General features: G+C 37.8%; 1 protein-coding gene across 6 annotated transcripts in view; it reads left to right on the plus strand.

Annotated features, from left to right (window-relative positions):
* The first annotated feature begins 263 nt into the window (after nt 1–263).
* The window catches only part of stxbp5b (syntaxin binding protein 5b (tomosyn)), a 29524-nt gene continuing 5788 nt past the window's right edge, over nt 264–23999 (plus strand). The window contains exons 1-24 of one of the 6 annotated variants that reach the window (XM_046856505.1): nt 264–878; nt 3009–3106; nt 8819–8900; nt 9073–9173; nt 12277–12411; nt 13304–13367; nt 13510–13593; nt 14528–14651; nt 14801–14879; nt 15008–15162; nt 15305–15377; nt 15470–15617; nt 15700–15767; nt 16471–16511; nt 16836–17056; nt 17189–17376; nt 17787–17912; nt 18506–18657; nt 20031–20114; nt 20305–20367; nt 20578–20642; nt 20734–20782; nt 21599–21646; nt 21851–21967. In XM_046856505.1, the coding sequence (XP_046712461.1) occupies nt 732–878; nt 3009–3106; nt 8819–8900; nt 9073–9173; nt 12277–12411; nt 13304–13367; nt 13510–13593; nt 14528–14651; nt 14801–14879; nt 15008–15162; nt 15305–15377; nt 15470–15617; nt 15700–15767; nt 16471–16511; nt 16836–17056; nt 17189–17376; nt 17787–17912; nt 18506–18657; nt 20031–20114; nt 20305–20367; nt 20578–20642; nt 20734–20782; nt 21599–21646; nt 21851–21967 (2512 nt within the window). In that variant the 5' untranslated portion in view covers nt 264–731. The remainder of the gene's footprint in view (nt 879–3008; nt 3107–8818; nt 8901–9072; nt 9174–12276; nt 12412–13303; nt 13368–13509; nt 13594–14527; nt 14652–14800; nt 14880–15007; nt 15163–15304; nt 15378–15469; nt 15618–15699; nt 15768–16470; nt 16512–16835; nt 17057–17188; nt 17377–17786; nt 17913–18505; nt 18658–20030; nt 20115–20304; nt 20368–20577; nt 20643–20733; nt 20783–21598; nt 21647–21850; nt 21968–23999) is intronic. The other 5 variants (XM_046856499.1, XM_046856502.1, XM_046856500.1 and 2 more) reach the window with 5 other exon arrangements.

Raw genomic sequence — 23999 nt, forward strand, 5'->3', positions numbered from 1 at the left:
TGAGATTAAGTGGTGATGAATCGTGAGTTAACTCATGATATTCATGCGATTAATCTCGATTTAATATTTTATTCGCTTGAAATTGTGCAAAAAAATAAGTGTGCAAACAAATTGTGCTATAGGAGGAAAGGTCCTATCCAGGTGCTATATGTTTTAAACGGATGGTTTATATTAATGTAATGGAATAAGGTGGGTTTGAACGAGAAACCCTTGTTGGTAATGATCAGAGAGTGAGAAGTGTGGTGGTGGTAGAAGCTGTGGTTTGTGAAGTGAAGTGAAGTGAGCTGAGGTGAGGAGGTGCAGCGGCTCTGCCACACATCCGGGTGTCGCTCCTGCTCAGAGCGCAAACTCGCTCCAGGCTGCGGCGAGTTACTGCTGCTGCTGCTGCGTTTCCGCGACGCTCAGTGAGTGCAAGACACAGAGTGCCACCCTGATCCCAGCTGGATTTCCATACCGCAATGGACGAGGACTAACGCTTAACTCATTCACGTGCCAAATCTTATTGTGTACAATGTGTATCGCTGGGGATTAACTTCGGCATGGACGACATGGAGGACGGCTTCATAATAACAACACTGCCTGCCATGCGAGGCGCAGCTCCGGCCAAACTATAGGAAGAGTGGCCGCATCCCTTCTGCCTTTTTCTTTCTTTCTTTCTTTTATTTTTTTCCCACTGCAATTTTCTCCGTTCATGCGTTCGTCCCCAAGCCACGTCTTTTACCGGAGGCAGCATGAAGAAGTTTAATATCAGAAAGGTGCTGGACGGCTTGACTGCGGTTTCCTCCTCGTCGTCCTCATCCGCATCAACTCAGCCGGGGAACAGGGAAAACGACATCATTCAGGAGACTCTGCAGTCCGAGCATTTTCAGCTCTGCAAGGTGACGCTTTATTTGATTATGATTGTGATGATGATATTTATTAATGATTATATTTCTGAGCCTGGTAATGCCTAGCGCGCTAATCTGTAAGCGATATTACCCCCCCATGGGTCGACCCGCATGCTAGCGCAATGCTATCCAGTCCCGCAACTGCTTCCGCCAACACGGAGCTCAACATGACAAGTAAAATCTGCGCCGACGTGGCAATAAAAAAACTCTGTTTGTCATCACGGATGTTGATTTTCCTGTCTGGTCGTTTTCATGCTCATATACAGAGCATAGCATACATCATACATAAGCAATATAGTGCCACTGGAGCACCATGTAAAGCTTCAGGAATGCTTTCCCACTCATGTTCTACAAATCAAATCCAACTTCCAAAACTCATACTAGACTACAAAGGATAAATGATTGACTCCTTGATTAACTATTGCTTTTTTTGATATAATTATTGATCAGAGAGTTTGTGTAGCTGAACTGATTTTAATTAGACGAAGTGCAGCAAAACCCATCACCGGTGACTGCGGTCATGTGATCCCATCAGCTAGCATGCTCATGGATTATTACATGTACAAATTGACGTTATATTTCTGAACAAATGATCAACATCTACTTGCTGTTAACTCAAAAAAGCTTACTACCACTGTACACCTGGATTCCTTTCCTCTTACTGTAGTCAATCATCTGGATCTGCCAAGACCTAGCTAGCTTAGTTAGCTCTAGGACGTTAGCTGGCTATGCTTTAGGATCAGATGCGTTGATTTTGTTTATACAGCTGGCATCTGAAATCTTTTGCAGTTTGGATTTATTTATTTATATATTTATACTGTCAAATTATTATTATTATTATTATTATTTGGAGTGGGGTTAGCTCTGCTCGTTAGCTGTTCGGCTGCAGGTGTTTCACCTGACAGCTGTCAAACCGCTCTCCGTCTTTAATGTTGACATTTTCTTGGTATTTGCTCAGTCATATTGTCTTAACCAGGTTTTGTATACCTTCTAACTTGTTTCTTTTGACAAACACACCAAATTTGTTTGCTAGTTCCTGTACTTGCATAGGGTTAGTGAATATATCCATGAATTCCTTACTCCAGTATTATGGTATTATAAGACTGTCAATCACTTTAAAACTATAGATATTTTATTATACTATTCTTATTATATAGGATTTAATTTTGTTTTTAGCTATACAATTATCATTAATGTGTTTCAATTAAGCCCTGATGTGTTTAAAACAAAAATATAAACAGTCTGTTACAATGGATTAGGACTGCGGTTTGCATAAACAGTTCTGCATTTAAACCTCATCACTGAATACACACTTTAACAGTGATAAATCTGTAATGAATGTACATTCGGTGTCACCCAGAGAAGGATGGGTTTTCTTTTGAGTCTGGTTTCTCTCTAGGTTTTTTCCTCATACCATCTCATGAAGTTTCTCCTTGACATTGTCACCACTGGTTTACTCAGTAGGGATAAACATATAGGCACTAATCTCTAAATACATTTTTTATAACTGGTTTATCCCTGTAAAGCTGCTTTGGGAAAATATCCATTGTTAAAATCACCCTGCACATAAAACTGAATTGAATAGAAATGGAATTGTTTTGTTTGTACATAATTTGTAAATTGTATATATTTACACTGAGAAAAATTCCACAGGTATGCTGGCTCTGGTTGTAAATCCTGGTCCGCATATAAGTTATAAAAACAAAAATTCAACAGCTTGCTAATCCCCAAATTCTTATTTGGTTTCAACCTCCAGTTTTTTTATTTAAAGAAAATTATTATGCACATTGTTTATGTCTGAACATACTTGTACAGAGGACAGACCTTTCAAGAATTCTTATTTCAAGCTCTATGTACACAATTACCTGTATCTGTGTTTGTTTTCTCTGTGTATTTTTTCCCTGTTCTTTTTTTCTCAAGTACCAGTTTGATTTGCCAGCATGTTATGTTTCTGGCATTTATATAACAGAATAATAAAACTATTATATACATAGTTTTTCATATATTCATATTCATAGCGTAGTTTACTGCTTTTTTTGTTCATCAAGAGTTCTCTTGATATGATAAAAAAAAAAAATGTGGGCATGTGGTTTAAGAGAATTTTGTTTGTTTGCTTCACAGACAGTGCGACATGGTTTTCCTTATCAACCCTCAGCTATGGCTTTTGACCCGGTGCAAAAAATACTGGCGATTGGGACACAGACTGGAGCCTTAAGACTGTATCCTTCCATAAAAAAGGAATGTATAGTCTCAGTAAGTTTTATGTAAAGATTCATGTCTGTATGTTAACATGAGGATGGTGATTGTTTCTGAATGACACGTTTTAATGTTAAAGACTAGCCCTCACTTTTTTCTAGTTTTAACTGACAGGCAGACATACTGAAGGTGGCTTAGGCTATTACGTTCTGTAGTTTCTTAATCTTTGTAGAATATTAGCTGTTGATCTTTTTGAAATAAACCAGCCAACAAGACTAACTTAAGTAATCCATGTAGGTTTATTAGTCTGTCATCATAAACAAGTTTCAGAATTTCTGTTCTAACTTACCCATGACTGAGAAACATAATGGATGGCTCTGAGTACGAGCTTGGCTAACAAATAGGACTCTGTGGTAGAGGACCCTGAATTGGAGCTTGTTCACTGACTAATGAACAGTGCTCTGGGATAGAGTACTCTGGGAACAATTGTTACTCATGTATAGTTTGTAGATTTTTTTTACACTGTGATTTCAGTGTCATGTTTTGCTGGCAGCTGACTAAATTTCTGGAAGCGCTCCTGGAAGTTTCTGGACATAATGATATCTGTGCTGTGGCATGATCCTCTCTGTTGCCATATGCTGCAGAGCTGGTCTCCTCATCACTTCTGCTCACTCTGTGCCAGGATGCCACCTCACACGTGCTGGAATCATCACTGGTCCTGCTGGGCACGTCTGCTAGACCATGTGACTCACAGAGGAAAGCTGTCCTAGGATGCTGCTCCTTAACAAGTTTGTGGGTTTGTTTTGTCACTTACTCTAGGTGCATGCCTGGCTACATCACGACGAATTGCAATTCAGTTCCAAACAGCTAAGTGTTGTTCTGACGAAATTGACTTCAAGTTGAAAGTCATGTTACTAGTCTAGGCTGCAGTGGATGTGGCAGTTGTTCTATCGGGAGCTCAAAATCCACCCTCCTGTTTGAGCAGTCAATGTGTTACCGCAGGCTGTTGAGAAGTATTAAGTTCCGACACCCAGCTTGAGCCGGGGGCTGATGGACTTGCTGTCATTCAGCCGATTGCACCATTTATCAAAATACTGACAGAATCGATTTGCTTTATTTCCCAATCAATGAGACCCACAGCCCCAGGATATTTCTAAAGAAAAGAAACTAATAATTAGTGTGATATTATATTAGTGACTTTTATTTTGTCCTTTTTTTGTTTTAAGAACCATAGCAGATAAAAAATATTCTGGCCTTCCTGTTTATTTGATCAATATTAGTTTGTTAAGTAGATTGTGATTCTTGACTTATAGCTGCTGCCATAACAGCAAAATCTTTTTCCTTGGCCTAGGAATAAAACCTAATATTATAAAAGTAGTTCTTTTAATTCAAGGCCAAAGTTAATTCTTTTGGTCATGAAAATAAAGTTCTCATGTGGCACCACCCAAACAGCACTCTGACCACTGTGGTGCACCAAAAGAGGAAGTATTAAAAATTGTGAAAATGTTTCTCCTTTAAGCATTCTACAAGCTTACGAGTTTTTTTGCTTTCAACTGCTGCGTCCTATAGACACTGAGCTGATTTCCTGGGCCAAACCATAGACCCAACTTTTTCAACTTTGTGAGCTAATTCAGAGGCCATTACATTTACCTTTTCATCTTTTCGGTTTCATATGCACTTTATAGGTATTTATAATCTTTCTTTGGTAAAGAAGCTGTTATAAGCAGTAAGTTGTGCTGTGGTGCTTCATTAACGCAACAAATGAACATGTCTGGGGAATGGGTGTTAAGAACCTGCACCATCTGCAGATGCAATTCTAACAATTAGAAATGCGTACTTTAACCTCATGTGGTATGAAAGGAAGAGATGATTATCTGCACTGATCAAATGTATAGATCGTAGATCTATAGAGAAGTGGTAAAATGTAGTTTTGGGCAAGAAGTAAAGATTTTCATGTAATATTCTGTGAAGTGCAATTTAAATTTGCACAATTCGCACGATTTTAATTTGTTAACACAGGACAAAGAAATTTGCACTTTCTGGTTCCTTGGTAACATGATTTCAGGAGAGCAGAGAAGTTAAACACATAAAAGGGCTGAAGGAAAGTTAGTTTAGGTATATAGCTGCTATGATTGAAGTGTTAACAGGAGCTTAATATTTGCTCTATAATAAGGAATGTATATTATTTAACTTTTTAATCAGTTGAATTTCTCCGCCAGATGAACCGATCTGCCTCAGGTGCGGAGTTAAAGGCATGCAGCTACTCTTTGATCACCCTAAAGTTAGTCTTGCACAGTTGTTCTCTTTAATTTACCATTGAGACCTAAACTACTGAGCTTACACAGATAGAGCAAGAGTTAGCAATAGTTTTACTGGATTTAGTTTCACTTCAAAGCTTATCAGTTCTTCGTGGTTGTGAATGCATATGCAAGAAAGCCTTGCTTGAACAAACAGCCTGAATTTTGCAAGTGTTTTCTCTCTCTCTCTCTCTCTCTCTCTCTCTCTCTCTCTCTCTCTCTCTCTCTTTTCTCTCTCTGTAGATTGCAAGTGCTATGTTATGTTTAGCTTTGTTTAGCTTTGTTATGTTTAGAGTTTAGCTTATATTCAGAACAAAAAGGCTGGTTGTTTAATAAAAACAGGTTGGGTGATTATTGTGTGATTGTTGCATAAGGCCTCACATTTCAATAAGGAAAGAAAAATGTATAGTTTAGTACCACAGTATGTATGCTTCAGGTAGATCAAGACAGATGGCTAATTGATTACTCTGCACTGTGCAAACATCAGAGCTCTGAAAAATGCATGTACGTGGGTGTTGATGGCTTCCTCTTACCACATTAAAGCCCTGTGTGGTTTTGACACTTTTCAAGGTTTTGCTCAGATGCATGTAAGCATGCTTTTATCAGCTTATCAAGCAGAAATTTCCCCACTCCTTTTGGCGGTAGATTCTCACAGTTGTCTTCTCTCCATTTTGTCCCTTCAGAGAGAGTTGGTTTGCGTACCTTATCCACAGCACTCGGTGAAGACAGATGTCAGCACTAGCTGGGAATGCTGACAGTCATGGCCTTTATATCGGCGCTGCTAGCAGACACTCGCGGCCTGCTGTTTTAGTGCATGTCACATGACAGCGCCCTTATCAGATTGCGAGGCCATTTGTTTAGCACCGGAAGCTGCTGCTGTATGACATGCGTCACCTGTTGTAGCTGTAACAATAATACGAAGCCTCTATGATGTGCAGCTTAAGCTTTAAGCACATAGAGCCTGTTAAGTGGAAGGGAATCTTGAATGCATGTGGTCATGCCTCAGTTTTACACATCTATTGTACGTCATTTATAACCCCCCCCCAGTGTCCTTTGGGACTGCGAGTTTGAGTCAGATCTAAAGTCAGATGTGTGCTCAGTGTTAAGCTGTGCTAGCTGATCCACAGTAAGCTCTTATGTCTGCAGAAGAAGTGATCCACAGTGAGCTGCTTGTGTTCGGGTCCCGACCCTGTCAAATGCACAGCTCTGGGCTCTGCTCCAGTACAAACTGCAGAGAAATAGCAGCTCTGTCAGATGCATCGACTTATGAATAAATAATGCAGTCACGGTCTCCTGATTTTTATTTATACTATCCCACTGTTATTTATCTAGTCCTAGTGCTAAGTGTGATGATGCTAAGCCTACTGTGTAAAAGAATAGCCTGGATTTTTTTTTTTTTCGCCCAGTGTATGTGAAAAGAAGGGTGATGCAGGTGAGAGCAGAGAGCAGGACGCTCCCCACCTGCCTGCCGGATTATGATGGCATAAATTTAATCACGAAGAGCCCTTATCCACTGCGCTGCTAAATATTTCCATAACCAAATGCAGAGATCATCTTCCAGGTCCAAAAATGAATTATTAAGCTGTCGTGAGAGACATAAACAACTATTTGCTTCTCGCTTTCTTTCTTTTTCAAGCGCACTTGGATGTGTGCTCTATTTTGTCAAGGGTTTGCACACCTAGTCGGAAAACAGATCATTTTCACTGATTTACAAGAAATAATATGATATAATTTACCAAGCTTGAAATGCCTTAACATGTCTAGAAGTGTATATATAATATTTTATCTCATAAAGAAGAGTGTAAAATAAATTTGATAATATTTCAGTTATTTTCATTTGCTAAGCTGTTTTGTTCACAGTATGTTGGTATTATGCACCCACTACCTCAACCTGTTTTCACATGCATACAGCGTCTGTCAAATTTTGGAACCACCCAGTTTTATTAATATTATTAATTAGTATTATTAATTATGCATGCATGCTTTTTTATATGGAAGTAAAAGGCAAAAAAACTCAATGTCAGTGATGACTAGTAGAACGTTCTGTTGTCAGATCAGTCTAAACGACATTTTTGACTCTAGCAGAAGAACATATGACTTATGAAGATGGAAACAGACCTGAAGATGTTAGCGGATTGCCTCACACCCACAGTCAAACATGGAGGTGGAAGCTTAATGGTTTGGGGTTGTTTTAGAGCAAGACAGGTTGGAGACTTATTTTGGGTGACCAACAAAATTAAGTTTAACATCAGTACATTTTAAATATTTGTATGGTCAAAGTAAATGGTTATATCTTTAAATGACCTAGTTTGTGGCATATGAATAAAAGGAACATACGTGTGTCTCCCCAAAATGATAAAAGACTAGGTGTTTCCAAACTTTTGGCAGGTTGCAAAAATGGAACATCTTTCCCATCTACATGTTAGTAGGTGTTGTATAAGTCACACAGTTTCTGCTCTCCAGAATGTAAACACTGCTTTGTAAGTGTATTCAATTTAAGTACATTTTATTTTTTATGTTTTTAATCATATACTACTTTATCAAATAGAATGATAATTTTTATGTAATGGACCAGTTGTTCAGACCATTCCATTGCATGGTGTACTGTGTGTAGTTGCCCTTTAATGTGCTACACTGGGAACCAGGCCTGCCTATAATATAGCATTCATATTTTTAACAGATATTTCCTGTTTATTCTGAAATCCTTTATGGCTTGATACTATCTAATGTACCAGGATTCCTGGATTGCCTACAATAACAAACTTCTTGACAACATGCACAGCTTTCCTTTTTTGCATTGTGCATTGTGATTGTCATTGTGCAAAAGAATGCAGAATACATTGTATAGCTATCATGCCAACTATTTGCTCTTTTCCCTTAGTTGACCTGCAAAACTCTTCCCTTTTTGTATGTTTCATATGGATGTATCATGAGGAATCTTACTCCTGCACTTTCCATTCTATCAGTCTTCATTTGTAGAAAATATGAAACCCCCTGTGTGCTGTACTTTTTGCTTTCTGCTTGCTTCAGTAACAGGACAGCACACAGTGGCTGCTGCATGCTGGCTGGCTGTGTGTGGGCTGCGTGCCTGTGGAGTGGCACTGAATAAGTGCATTTATAGCATAGTGCTGCAAATGGTTGCACAAACCCTGACATGGCTTAAGCCTGTCCTCTGTGACTTTGTAATCTTTTTAGCAATGTCAGTGGACAAGATCTTCAGCAATGGTACTGACAGACTCTTGGGAACAGGTCCCATCTAGTGCTGGAGCTATGGAGATTGCTGCTTTCTTTTATTTGTCAGCGCTATGCCAATCCCTACCCCATTACAGATCAATTATGCATAGCATTATGCCAAATTGTTAAATAACTGTCCTACAGTGATCATTCAATAGATTTTATATTGTTTCACTGATTTAACCTTGACTAAGCTGAGCACAGCTTTGGCCGTGCCGGTGTTGAGTGTTACTGCCAGCATGAGAGCGGCTCGGCTGTCATCCAGCTGCAGTTTCTCATCAACGAGGTAAGTTTCTCTCTGTTCTCTGCAAACACAGTCATTGCTCGATGACTTGGTAGGTTTCCACATATTTCCTGTATTGGGGGAAAGAAATTAGTATTTTTTTCTAATGTATGTTAGACGTTATTAAACCTGTCACTTGTTCTGCATGAGTTTCTGAGTGTCGCCTTTTCTACAGGGGGCGCTGGTGAGTGGTTTGGCTGATGACAGCGTTCATTTATGGAATCTGCGGCAAAAGATTCCAGCTATACTCCATTCCCTTAAATTCAGCAGGGAGAGGTAAGTTGTAGTTAATCCTGGATTACCATACACTCCAAAGCGGTTTCTCATGCAGTTGCTCACGTAAACATTATAGGTGTTAGATTAAATTCACCTCATTTTGCATTCTAGACATGTTTGGTTTTGAAACTGACTGCAATTGCTTGTATATCCAAATTTGCGTGTGAATCGGAAGGGAGGGAAATGGATTGCAGACAACGAGACAAAGGCAGTCATCCTGCACTCTTTCAGGATGTCTCATGTAGTTGTCTCAACCTCTGGCACACCGAGCTAGTAGGAGTCTAAATATGCAATATCTGTTCCTTTATAAAGATCGGATTAAATTTGTGAAAAGCAGTTGATATGTAAAGTATCACATCATCATTGCTTTTAAGAGGTCCTATGTCAGGATCAAGGCCGGAAATAGTGGCCAACACTGTGTCTGATATCACTCCTTTACACACTTGTTCATTGGCTGTAGTTTTATATAAAATACTATATATAGTCATAGTGTCAGCTAACACATACTAGTGAACATTTTTAATAAAATGTAATTTTCCCAGTTACATAAATAATGTAAAATGTTAACATATTATGTACTGACCTAAAATTACATTAGTGACTTTCTATATTAAACAGATATTTGCTGATTTTAAAGTGCTCTTTTTGTTTTTTATTTACATTTTGTACATAAAGTTGTACACTCCATGAAGTTTGCAGTGCACTATGCGAGATCTAGTAAGCTAACAAAGAAATATTCTCGATTTTTAGTACAAAATAACTGCATAATAGAATAATTCGCCTAAACTGACAGTACAAACCTCAACTGTTCATACCTTTCCAATGTTTAAACTTTGTGATTTGGGACACAGTTGAGCCACCGGCTTTATTCCCAGTTACTGAAACAAGGCTTGCCATCTTGCATTCACTTTTATCTATTATTTTGAGATGAAAATAACAAGAAATGCACAAGAGACTTATTGAATAAAACTTTTTATGTGTTCCTTAAATGCTTTCTCTAGAACATAAAACTATAGGTTTCTCACAAAGATTTGGCATTAGTAATTGAATACAGGAGTGCATCAATATGAGCGGATTGTTTCTCTTGTAATGTGCGTCGTCAGTTAGATTGAGCGTGCTCCAAAAGGCTTACATCAGTACAGTTTGCTGATCTCTGCAATCTGAAAGAACGGACACATTTATATTTATAATACTGGCGAGCACGGCGTCTTCATGGCATTTCCATTTGTTCTGTGTGAGCTGCGCGATGTAACGGTGAATTCAGAACGAGCTAATTTCAGTGGAACTCAGTTGTGTGAGAGCGGGATTGTGAAAAACTGATACTGCTTCTGATCATGCGTATCCGAATTTTAAGTAAGATGTTCTGCTGCAGAGAAGTATTGGCTTTATTTACAAACACAAACATGCAGATGTGCAGTACCATAATGTAAGGCTTGCTTATAGTGTGCAAAATTGTAGTCTGTTTTTCTTGGTTTTAATTAACTTCAATATATTGCCATATGCATGTGGACACCCTACCATCACTCCCATATTTGCTTTATCAGCATTTCTACCATTTCTTCTTGTTATAATGACCCCCACTACTCTGGAATTGGATTTTAGAGCATGGTTGTGGGGATTAGTCTATTCAGTGACAAGAGCTTTAGTGAGGTCAGGCTCTTTATGTCAATTGAAGAGGGATGAGTTCAGTGTTCCAGTTCATCCAAACAGGGTTTCGTGGGGTTGAGGTCACGGCTCTGTGATCCACGCTGATCATGGCAAACCATGTCTTGATGGGGTTTGCATAGTGTGCAAGAATATTGTCTTACTAGAACAGATTTGAGCCCTTTAGTTCCAGTTAAAGGAAAGTCTAAAGCTACAGTTTTCAAAGATATTCAATACAATTGTGTGCTTCCAATATTGTGGAAATCCTCCAGTTTGGGAAGAATCACATATAGGTGTGATGGTCAGGTGTACACAAACCTGTGGCCATATAGTTTAACATAGAAATAGAAACAATAATTATGGCTGTGGTTGATTATCTGATTTCACAGAAAACATTAGCGAGAGATCTCCTTTTAGTTTACTTTATTTTTAGTTTCAATTATTGCCACTTTGTTCAACCGCCCTTTGCTAACAGTAATGTCTTTTCCTGTAATGTTTGGTGAGATTCGAATATATGAGAATATGAGGAATTTCTAATTAGAACTTACTTCTCTACTTTTGAGTTTAGCAGGTGATAACAAGCAACATGGTCACATGCTTCATCAGCAGTAAACAACTTCTGATCTGTAAATGAGTTATATACTTGTATACAAGTATTTCAATCAACTTATAAACATAGTTTCTTGCTAGATCTGCCACATTATACAGTTAGTTGGCTAGATAGTTTGTTGATAATAAAAGATAAACACATTTTCTACCAATGTCTAATAAACAATTGCATCATTCTGAACTTTGACTTCATGCTTCTGAGATAAGTTGGGTGCAGCATTATAAAAGTTAGAAATAGTGTTTTTAATATGATTTTTAGTGTGAAATAAAACTGAGGAACCACAGATCATCAGTATGATTTGTAATAAAAAAGAGAGAAGAAATTATGGAGCGTAATGTTTATTAGCTAGTGTAATATTCATGTCCATTATTTTTCATGAGTTATACGAACTGCTTTCCAATTCTGTTCAAGTGTTACAAGGCTACAGAATTAGCATATGTTATGTGAAGATAATATGTGATCAGCTCCCAGTTAACGGCTGGATTATCAAATTACATAAACACTTTGAAGGGAAAGACAGCGTTTTCGTCTGTCGTTAAGTGTCTGGCGACTTGAGCCTTTCCTCCCCATATCTCTTGAAGCGATTTCACTCCATGGCAACCATGCACAGTCTGCTATGATATCATTTGATTTATGCAGATTTATAGAGTTATAGCTGTCTGTTGAGGCACATGATGACTGTTCACAATAAAGACATGCTTGTTGACATTTAGTGTGTATGCCTTTTTAAATCAAAAGGCCACCATGACCTGAGGATGTTAAAAAGTGCAATGAGTAATTTGGGTAAAGTGATGTATAATTCACCTATACTGATACTTGTCTGCTTGTCTGCTCGTTTTGTTTTGGCAGGATCACGTTTTGCCATCTGCCCTTTCAGAGTAAATGGCTTTACGTCGGAACAGAACGGGGAAATATTCATATTGTCAATGTGGAGTCCTTCACTCTCTCAGGCTATGTCATCATGTGGAACAAAGCCATTGATCTGTGAGTGTGTGTGTGTGTGTGTGTGTGTGTGTGTGTGTGTGTGTGTGTGTGTGTGTGTGTGTGTGTGTTTGTGTTTCTACACTTTCTCTGTATCAATTATAGGCATAAGTGTATAGTTTCTCTTTATGTATGCATTGTTAATAATGTTGAATGCACTCAACTACTTATAGTTAACTCATACAGCATGTATATGTCTAAAGATGATGCTTTTTTCGAAGATAGGATCAGTCAGTGTCCCACTGGTAGGCTGTAATCAGCAGCAGAAAGATCATTTGCTGTGGCCATCTCTAGTCATCTCAATCTCAGACATACAGTCTTCCAGATGAGTTGCTATAGAAACAAGAACGAGAATTTTTATTATTATTATGAACTATGCTCAAAAGCACGAAAGTTTGAACTGCTACGATGAGGACAATAATGTTAACAGGGACGTGTCAGAAGAGACAAGCAACATCTTCTCGATCAAAGCCACATTTAGATTGTTCTGAAATAAGCAGTAGAAAAAATATTTCGCTTTTATTTAGATAATGAACATGACATGGTTGAAGACAGTACAGTGTAGTTAGATTAGTGACATATGGTTGGTGCACCAGGATGGTGCCTCTCTAGGGTCCATCCTCATGTTCCTGCTGTTGTTGCTATGGAAATGGTGTCGTTCACATTCGGGAGGGTTTGATTTAATTACTTTCCAGGCCCTCTGAGGTAGATAAATGTTCTCTTGACATATATGTATATTCTTGAGGTCATCTGAACCCTAAATATATCTCCTTACAAAAGAAAAGATCTTTTCTGGTGATTTGAAACACAAGCACAACTGATTTCTCAATCGATGCTACATTCAATTATTTACTGACTGTTCTGCTTCTTTTGCTTTTGCTCTTCTTACTTTTAGCTCTTCAAAATCCCATCCTGGTCCAGTGGTACACATCAGTGATAATCCTATGGATGAGGGAAAGGTAAAAACCACAAATAAAGTGATTCACTTTTTCAGCTGAATCTGAACAATAATGCAGTTGTATATTTGTATATTAATTCTGCATTCCTTGTAAAGGGCAAGAATTCATGTATCCCACTGAATATTTTTGCTCTCTTTTGCAGCTTTTGATTGGTTTTGAATGTGGTATTGTTGTGCTGTGGGACTTGAAATCAAAGAAGGCTGACTATCGCTACAGCTATGATGAGGTATAATGCATATTATTTCCTCAGTTTTAAGGATCAATCATTCAAATACATATTGAGAGATTGTTTCTGTGTATTTACAAATATTTATGACATCTAATAAGCATTTACAGTCCATTAAGTACCAAATTCTTACAAAGCATTTTGCAGGCAGCAGCCAACCAGTTAAATGTGGTTCTAATGGTAATTTTATTAATATTTTTAAAGTATTTTGAAATGCCAACACTTAAAATGCAAATTCTGTAATACTACGATTTGTAACTGGTTTGTATTGCATTGCATTTCTGCTGCCACAAAACAGACTATTTGACGAAAGAGATGTTACTGTGGATGGAATTAAACATCTTTGTTTGGGGAAATGTCTGCCAAATGTATAATAAAGTCTTCAATTATAAGGATATATAATCATAAATATATTGACATTGGTACACAAGGTTAATATTTGGTACACAAGGTTAATATTTTTTGTGATGAGACATTGTACTTGTATGTAATGGAATAGTGTTGGTAGATGGGAAACTCTGGGATGGTCTAGGTCCACGTAACAGTGTCTTATCTGTGTGAGCAAAAAGTAAAGTAAAAAAATTTTTTTACTGTGAAACCGCCTGATGTCAATTATTCTCCTGCAAGAGTAACTGAAATATCACTTCTGGACATGTATGAAGCCACTAGATGCAATACCAAAGATGCATGTGGTTTTGTTGTCATTCTTCTGGTTCTTATTTTTCTTTAATTCCCTTTAGTTCCCTTTAATATAAACAGACGCTCTTTTCTGTAAGCAACTGTTGTAATTTAATACGTCTGTTAACTTGTTTTCATTGTCTATTCTGTGTGGATAAAAAATCTAGCCAATAAGAAACTGCTGTATGCATGTCGTAGGCCTGGATGGGGCCTGGATGGTCTGTGTTTGATTGCTCATTCTTTGTTTGGCCTCTAGGCGATCCATTCAGTGGCCTGGCACCATGAAGGGAAACAGTTTGTGTGCAGTCATTCAGATGGTACACTTACCACATGGAATATACGTTCTCCTGCCAAGGCAGCACAGATCATTATACCACATGGTAAAGCTCCTGTCCAGGCGTACTCCTCTTGGCTAAAAGGCCACTTAAGGCTGTTATAGTAAAGATTTCTAAATGCAGGTTTTTAAAAATATCCACGTTTAATCTAAATAGAATAAATCGAATGAAAATCTGTGTCGGGTTTCTTTTAGGCAAGCAGCCCAAAGATGGAAAAAAGCCTGAGCCATGCAAACCCATTCTGAAAGTGGAATACAAAACAACCAGAGCTGGGTAAGCTTCCGGGTGAAAATCATCAGAACATTTGTATAATGCAAATATGGAGTTTGTTGAACTACAGGTGACTGCTGTCTAGATATAACGCAAACGTTCGCTCTGTTCTTGTTCATTGTTTTGCCTAGGGATCCATTTATGATACTGTCTGGAGGTCTTTCATATGATACAGTGGGACGCAGGGCATGCCTGACTGTAATGCATGGAAAAAGCACTGCTGTACTAGAGATGGATTATCCCATTGTGGATTTTTTAACTCTGTGTGAAACTCCTTATCCGAATGGTAATCCATGCCTTCAGTTTTATTTTTGCAATAGATTTTTTATTGCATGCTGTGCTAATTTATTGGTGAACATGATAGAAACATTCATCATGGTGACAATATCAGAAGTAAATATTAACTGAGCATAACTACTTCTTCACAGATTATCAAGAGCCTTATGCTGTAGTGGCCCTGCTGGAGAAAGATTTAGTAGTTATTGACCTTGCACAAACCGGGTAATAAAAAAAAACTCAGGAATAATACAAAATGGAGTACACATTCCACTTTCTGACTGCAAAAATAATGACATGGTTATTTTACTATGCAGATATCCTATCTTTGAAAACCCATATCCTCTGACTATCCACGAGTCTCCAGTGACCTGCTGTGAATACTTCGCTGATTGTCCTGATGAACTCATCCCTGCACTTTACTCTGTGGGATCCAGGCAAAAGAGACAGGGCTACAGTAAAAAGGTAACTGTTTATACACACCTGTCTACTTTTATTTCTACAAAGATGGTTTATTTTGTGCTGTAATCTAAGATTTTCTTTCCAGGAATGGCCTATAAGTGGTGGAAATTGGGGCCAGGGCACACAAAGCTATCCAGAGATCATCATCACAGGGTAAGTTTGTCTTTTATTTTATATATATATATATATATATATATATATATATATATATATATATATATATATATATATATATATATATATATAAAAACAGTCCATATTTTCAGAGATAATGCAAGTTATGAGCTTTACAAGCACTGGATTTTAAAAATGTCATGTCATTATAGTTGTCTTTGAAAATTTAAGCAGCAAACAAGGTCAAATTCGAGGTTGATTAAATTTTAATTATGGCTGCAAGGCAGAAACTCCAAAGTGAGACTGCAGGCAATCACTGTAGATAAAAATGATGACTTAGCCAATGCAAGCTGATTTGGTCTGTCCCCATCTGTATTCAGCCAACTAACTGTGTGGCAGGACGGTAAAGAAGACAGTTTATGTACCTAATTAAACATGATATAAGTGAGTTTATAAAGAACAGTTTTAATATTTCATGGCAAAAATGTTATTTCATATGCAGTGGTTTGAATATTTCAATATTATTCACATTATACCTTAAATAATTTGACTGGGAATTTTGCCTGTACATTAAATTGCACTCCAGACAAGCAATTTGCATAATGGACACTAGACATTTTAGGACATTTGTATTACTAGACAGAACGTGAAGAAGATTTACAAGGATTGCTATAGTACTTATTTATATCTCTCTTGATTTTCCTCATTGTATTGGTGTTTCCTCTGTTTTTATGTACAACAGGCATGCTGATGGTTCAGTCAAGTTTTGGGATGCTTCTGCATGTGAGTTACAAATAATCAGAATAATCCAGAATTATTCTGGACTGTCAGCTTGTTCTGTTATATTGTGTAATTAATATATATATATATATATATATATATATATATATATATATGTGTGTGTGTGTGTGTGTGTGTGTGTGTGTGTGTGTGTGTGTGTGTGTGTGTGTGTGTGTGTGTGTGTGTGAGAGTGTGTGTGAGAGAGTGTGAGTGAGAGAGTAAGAGAAAGAGAGTGAGAGAGAGAGATTGATATTTCTGATATTTGTTTGGCAAATATTTTAAAGATCAAAAAAATACATGTAAATTGTAACTGCTTTTATCATACAGTAATGCTACAGGTACTGTACAAGCTGAAAACAGCCAAGGTATTTGAGAAAGCCCGTAACAAGGAGGAGAAGCCCAGCACTGACATAGTGGATGAAGACCCTTTTGCCATCCAGAGTCTGTCCTGGTGCCCAGAGAGCCGCATGCTGTGTGTGGCTGGAGTCTCTGCTCATGTCCTTGTTTACCGGTTCAGTAAACAGGAAGTAACCACAGAGGAGGTTCAGGTATGACTAATATCCTGATGTCGTACCACACGTTGGCTTGTCTTAAGTAAACAAGTGTGAGACAGTCCAAACCCCACTGTGATTCATATTTTTAATGTAATAGGAACAAATATTTTTCTTCTACACATGTAGCTGTTGGAGGTGCGGATGCAGTGTGAGCTGAATGAGGTAGACTCTCCGGACTGTGGAGGGGACCACGCGTCAGCTGTATCCACACCCGGAGCTTCATCCAGCCCTCAGTCAAGCGCACCACAAACACACCTATCCACCAGCAGCAATAACTCAACTGATGGCCTGCGTGATAACGTGCCCTGCCTCAAGTACTGTGACTTTCTGTTCTTGCTTGCGTGCATTTTACTCCTGCATGCTGTTGCTAGTTATGCTCATAAAGAAAATCCGATAATCTTTTTACCTTCTAGTTGATGTCCTTCATTAAATACTTGTCTGTAGTTTTCCAGCAAAATTCTCTGATTTGCAACTGCCTTTGTGTGACTTCTGAGAAGATTTTCTCACATAATACGATTATACACATATACTTTACCAAGTTTCACCTCCTTACATCAAAGTTCTGCTATCAAAAGAAACCACATTAAGGAAAATACAAATACTTGATTTACATTCCTATTAATTTGTGTATTAAAAATAATTTTTTTGTGCTTTTAATAGTATTATAGTGGTTGTGTTGTGTTGTTTGGTTTCAGCATATCTCTGCTTTGTTGTGTGTTTACAGGGTGAGAAGCACTCCGCTCAAACAGTCTCCAGGCTACCAGGTGGAACTGGTCATTCAGCTGGTATGGGTCAGCGGGGAGCCACCACAGCAGGTCACCAGCCTGGCTGTCAACTCTGCATATGGCCTGTGAGCTGTTACACATGAGATAAGATATTTAGCCTGTATTTTGTGTGGTGGTAAAGTGCCATAAGGAAATTTGAAATAGCTACACAGTAACAATAATATATTAATAAACGGAATGTTTTCACAACATATAGGGTGCTTTAGTTTAGTTTGAATTTGAAAAGTGGAAATTTCATTTGTTTATACAACTTTAAAAGCATTTTCCTGCTCAGCTATCATTGTCAGTGCATGACTAAGATGGATCAGGGAATCTTTAAACACTTTCCCACACAAAATGATTGCTCATTTATTAGATTTTTAAAATTGTAATTACTATTAGTTTGTGCACAAGTTGTCCTGACTGAAACCCATTAGAAGGAAAACAAAAGTCAATCAAAAGAAAGCACCTGATGCAACAAGCCAATTAAATCAGCTACTGCAGTTATTGCTATAGCTGCTCCAAAGCTGGCATAATATTGCATTATATGGAAAACCATGATTTAAGTTTGACGGTTCATTACACTATTGTGATTTTTTATTTACCATATCTAATAATATAGGGAATATTTAAAATGTCAGTTCAAACACACTGTATATTTCTTCCTCTTAAATCACAGAGTGGTTTTTGGTAATGGTAATGGTCTAGTGGTGGTGGATTATCTTCAGAAGACCCTGCTTCTCAACGTGAGCACAGCAGAACTATATGGCTCCTCTGATCCACACCAGAGACAGCCACGCTCACCCCGCAAAGCCAGACAGCCCTCTGGAGGTGAGAAACGAGCATGTCTGTTAGGCTTATCAAACTCACTGGCTCAGAGAACAGCATCAGTGTGTTTGTCTTTAGGGCTATTAGGCAGTACAGCAGGCTGACTGAAAGGCAGCAGAGGCTGTACTCCATGACCTCTAACACAAAAACAAACAGAATCAGTACAAATATTGAGAGCTTGCTCATGTAGTCATCAAGCACATCCTTTTAGTTCAGTGTGTTGTCTTTTCTGTTTGTGATTTCGTTTGTCTTGTCTATGCATTTTCATGTTCTTGTTTTACTGTGCATGTTCAATGCCCTGAGAAACCACATTAGTCCAGAAGTGTTATACTACTATACTACTTTACACTTACCTGCTTAGAGTCCTATGGATTGAATCTTTTTTTATTATTGGTTTGAGTGTGATTATTTTTTTTTTTCCCCCTTCCATGATTTATTAACTTTAGTTCAATCTTTAAGTATGTAATGAAAACAAATACAGAAACTTGCACCCCCACCAAGTGACGTAATTAGAGTACTAAATTTAATGTTTTCATGATTTTTCTGTTTTGTTTAACGTTATAGGGTTTTTATCATACCGGGCAGGTCAACAACAAAACCGCTAAGCATTCGAGAAAGTAACTTAAAGCTCACACATGTTCACAGCAGTAAAGAACTCTGTAATAGCTATGCTTGTAACACGCCAAAGTATATAGCTTTATAATAGGTAACTGACTACAAAAATAAGATGAGAAAAACTCCCAAACAACATGTACCATGTTTTCACATACTCTCATATATACCTTTCAGTATAATTTTGTGCTAAATGATAAATTTGTACTTTGTCCAAGAGAGCAAACATTAGTCATGATCTCAGAGAGGGATTGCTGGCATACAGATTTCTCCCTTGTCAATCACAAATACAATAATTGGTGTCTTTGATCTCATGCATTTGGAAAAGGTGGATAGTGCTTTGCTCTGAGTGTGTCATGCCACCCCATGACACATCATGAGCAGCAGTTTAAAAAGATGCATGTCATGGAATAAGCATTCAAAACCTTCACCATTCTACATTGTTAGGTTTTTTTTATTTTTTACTTTTTTACTTTTTAGCTGTATTTAGAAGACCAAAAAATATCTCATATAAAGAACATGGTGCAGTTCCATTCAGTTGTATATTTATGTGGAAAATTCAAAATGTAAATATGTCTATTTCGAATCCAAAGGCTCCTATCTGCAGTAAAAGAGTTTAAAAGCAGAACACAATTTTACTCATACAATCCAGTATAATGCTTTTAGGCTGTGTGTTATTCAGGGCATTTTTTACTCATCCTTTCATATTCTTTGGTTTCTTTCTTACCTTTGGACTGTTCGTCTCTTTTTCTGGTTTCGCAAAGACAATCTACCTAGGAAGTCTTGCATGTCTGGCCTCTCTAGCTTTTATTCAGAATCTGTGAAAAAACTGCGTTCTTCCTATCGCAGTAAGTCATCTGTCATCATTCAACTATCGTTTTGCTTTCTTCTCTCGGTTTTCTCTGTGGTGGCTGCCTCTCATATTGGGCTAGTTTTATTTTTTTAATTTGAGCCTTCATTTTAAGTAATTGTACAATTGCATTACAAAGACATTTACCTGTCTAGTGTTAGTGCTTTAATGCCTTTGATGATCAATAGGTCTTTGCGATGGCCATGACGGTTCTACTGCCTTAGACGACCGGTGCAAATCTCCTACATCAGGTAATTATCATTTATCTCTTTGTCAAATAGCTTTTCAGAGATGTTATCATTTATTACTATTCCCCAAGCTTGTACAGGAATAATATATATATATTCTGGTGCTTGGTACATATAGTAGCTAATGTGCTGAACAGAACAGTTTATGGCTGATGGGTAGAAGCATGACCCGTCACTGGACAATGGCATATATTTATATGGAATATGTTGTAGGCTGCGTAAACTCCGACTCCCCCTGCAATTCTGATGATGACACCAAACAAAATTTCTTTGAAAGGGTATGGTATTGTCATTTTCACTGTCCTTACCCACATTTTGCAATTATAAGTCTGTAGATGTACCAACTGACATGCTTTTAAACATTTTGCAGTGAAGTTGAAAAGCAGACTGTTATCAAAGACTTTTGCCAATGACATTGGTACTGTATGAGATTTTTTTGGTTTGTAACTTTCTTTTCACTAATGCACTGGTGCTTTAAGCTTGAACAGCTCATCAAAGTGACATTCGTGCTAAACAATTACTCCTGAGTGCAATTAGTAGGTCAATGAAGAAATTAAATAATAGATTGCAGTGGATTACCTACAGACTTGAAATTATTAATATTTATCTTGCATGAGAGTTTGATGACCGTCTACAGGTTGAAATTATTAATTCACACTGAAACACCTAATTATTCCTTTGTTGTAGCTGATTCTATTCAATCACGGATAGCTGGGTTCAAAACACTGATGCCTTTACTAACTGTTACGCTTCCTGTTTGTTTCTCTTGACTAACCTTGTTTAACATTACAGGCTGTGTGATGCACTGCGATTGTAACACCACATGCATACAAGATTTATATAAAGCTCTACGCACTTTTCTCTACTGGAATCTTACAAATCAATGACACAATGAATTTCTTAAAGTCTAATGAGGCATCTGATGTTCTGCTTGAATGGTGCTGGTCCTCACGTTAACTAACTACTTCATGCATGGTCTAATTACAGAATGTGACTAAATCTATTAGGAACAAATGTTAATCTCTTCAAGGTTACGGTTGAGTTTGTGGCTGGCTCAAATGGTTTGACTCTGCATTATAATCTGTTTCATTCAGTTTCTGAATCGCCTATTTTTCTGAAACTAATTAGGAGGAAGACTCAAAATTATTATTTTTTTTTTTTTTTGGTTTCTCAACGTAACGGGAGTTCATAGACACCTACTTTTTTTGAGAACTATTATGTGTTTTTTTTCCAGCTAAGATGTCATGGAAATTTAGCTTGGCTGCTGATCAGAAACAAGATGGTAAGCCAGAACTTTTGCTGTGTATGTGTGCGTCTTATATAAACATGTCATGTAGTTGTTAAGGAAGCGATTGCATTCAAAAGGTGCATTAAAAGGTGTTGAGTGTGGGTGAATGAGGCTTAGTGTTCTGTGTGCCAGTCTGCGTGTGAGAGATCATCAATGTTGCTCTGTTGCTTCTTTGATTCTTTACACTATGTGTGAAAGGGACTATACGGCGGCAGTACTCTCTCCCTATTAAGAAACGTGTATGTAATGAGAAGGAGGAAGTGTCCAGAAGAAAAGCAACATCTATTCACAGGACCTACTCTGTGCCTGATTCCTGTGAGTGGTCCTGATCTGGCCTTGCAGTGGCTGACACAGGGTGACTGCCTGTACTAACTCTTTTCCTCCTCGGGCATCTGCTATGTTGGCTTCAGATATGCTCACTAACTTGGGTTTGTTCTGTCTGGAAAAGAAGTAATTTAGCTTTTTCCACATAAATCCAGGACAGCACTGAAAAAATTTTAGAATTGGGGAAACAGAGAAATATGAATGCCCTCTATACATGTTTTAGCGTTTAACAAAATATAATGTTACACTTCTTTTGTTATAAGGAATATTTTGTTAAAGGAAAAATCCACCAGTTTGCAGTTGTCTGACTTGCTCATATTTCAGGAAGAGAGGGAGAAAGAGCTATTAAAGTTTTTTTTTTTACATTTACCGTTTTCTGACAATTTCCACCATCATAACAATGAGAAATCCATTATAAAGTCACTCCAAGATCCAGAATAAAAACCAGTTATACCATATGGACAAAAGTATGTGGATACATGGCATCACACATGCATGTGCCCATTCAATACTATGGGCATAACACAGATTGCTGTTATAATAACCTCCACTCTTTAAGGAAGGCTTTCCATTATATTTTTGAATGTAGCTATGGGGATTTGTGCTTATTCAGCCACAAGAGCATTAGTGAGGACAAGTAAGAGGCTTAGTGCCTTGTTTCAGTTCTTTCCAATGGTTTTTATTAAGTTTGAAGTCGGAGCTTAGCCACTTGAGTTCATCCACTATAACAACAAAATATGCAGGGCCTTTAGTTCCACTGAAGAGAATTCCAAATGATACAACACACAGACACAAATGTGTGTCTAGACTTTGGTGGCAATAGTTTGGGGAAAAGGCACACATGGGTGTGAGGGTCAGGTGTCCACATACTTTTGGCCATCTAGTTGATATGACGCGGTAGTGCCGAGTTACAGCAGTGACTCACCTCAGCTAATTAGTGAGGTGACAAGCACAAAGGTGTTGATAGTAGTGTTAGCTGAAGCTTTGCAACCTTATCTGTTTGAGCAGAATGTACAGATGAGGAGGTGAAAGAGAGCAGGGCAAACTAAAGCATGGAAGCATCGCTGCATTGGTCTCTTTAGTGGTGTCAGTGGGCAGTCAGACAGCACTATAAGAAACTGCTAGGCAAACTGAAACAAGACACAGACTTAGTTAAAAACAGAAGTCAGCAGGATAAAATCATACAGTAAATCCTTTGTGGTATTAATGATCACAAATTAATTTACATATTTGATAACAATCCATTTCAAGGTGGATTTTTCCTTCAAGATTATGTAAAGCATACTATTGATGCTAATTAATTCCTAATTGCTTCGGTGAAACTAACCTTGGTCTGGTTTCTCAGAAGTGTTACAGTATATCATAGAAAGCAGGCTATTGCCCCTTTGTACTTCTAAACTATAATTCTTTTCTGCGTAATTGAAATGCCCTTTGTGTCCAGTCTACAACGCTCACCTTCAATAATTACTCTGGGGGTCGACCAGATCAACTGTGTCAGTGGGAGAAGTCAAAGTTACTTTAAATTTTGACTTAAGACAATGGTACAATGAATAAATGCGTTTGTGTTTCCCAGGTGACCATAATTACAGTGCAGACACTTTAGCCAGCTGGTACAGGCCATACCAGCAAAACATTGTTGTAGATTATGAATACATGTAGAAGGTAGGAGAGTAATATGAATGGTGAAGTTTATGCTTCACTTTGCACAAACGTACCGGCAGAGCAGAGTTAGATTGAAACATCGACACCTGTGTGACCTAAAAACATTTCAGAAACTCTGTTATTGTGAATTGCCCTTCAAACACTGTTGGGAAACCAGGCCCCTGGTCTCTGTATATTCCAATTGACATTTAATGAAGTGATGTAACTAGTGAACCATTCTAGATTTTTGGATCATGAGAGGTCTGTTTGTGGTATTTTTTATGTGCCTGTTTGTGTCAGAGACACCGGCTTTACTGCACACATGTGATGCAAATGTGAAAATCTTTTGTCACGATCATGTTGGGGCAAAAAGTAATTGTGT

Source organism: Silurus meridionalis, chromosome 8 (genome assembly GCF_014805685.1).
Source record: "Silurus meridionalis isolate SWU-2019-XX chromosome 8, ASM1480568v1, whole genome shotgun sequence".
NCBI classification, from domain to species: domain Eukaryota; kingdom Metazoa; phylum Chordata; class Actinopteri; order Siluriformes; family Siluridae; genus Silurus; species Silurus meridionalis.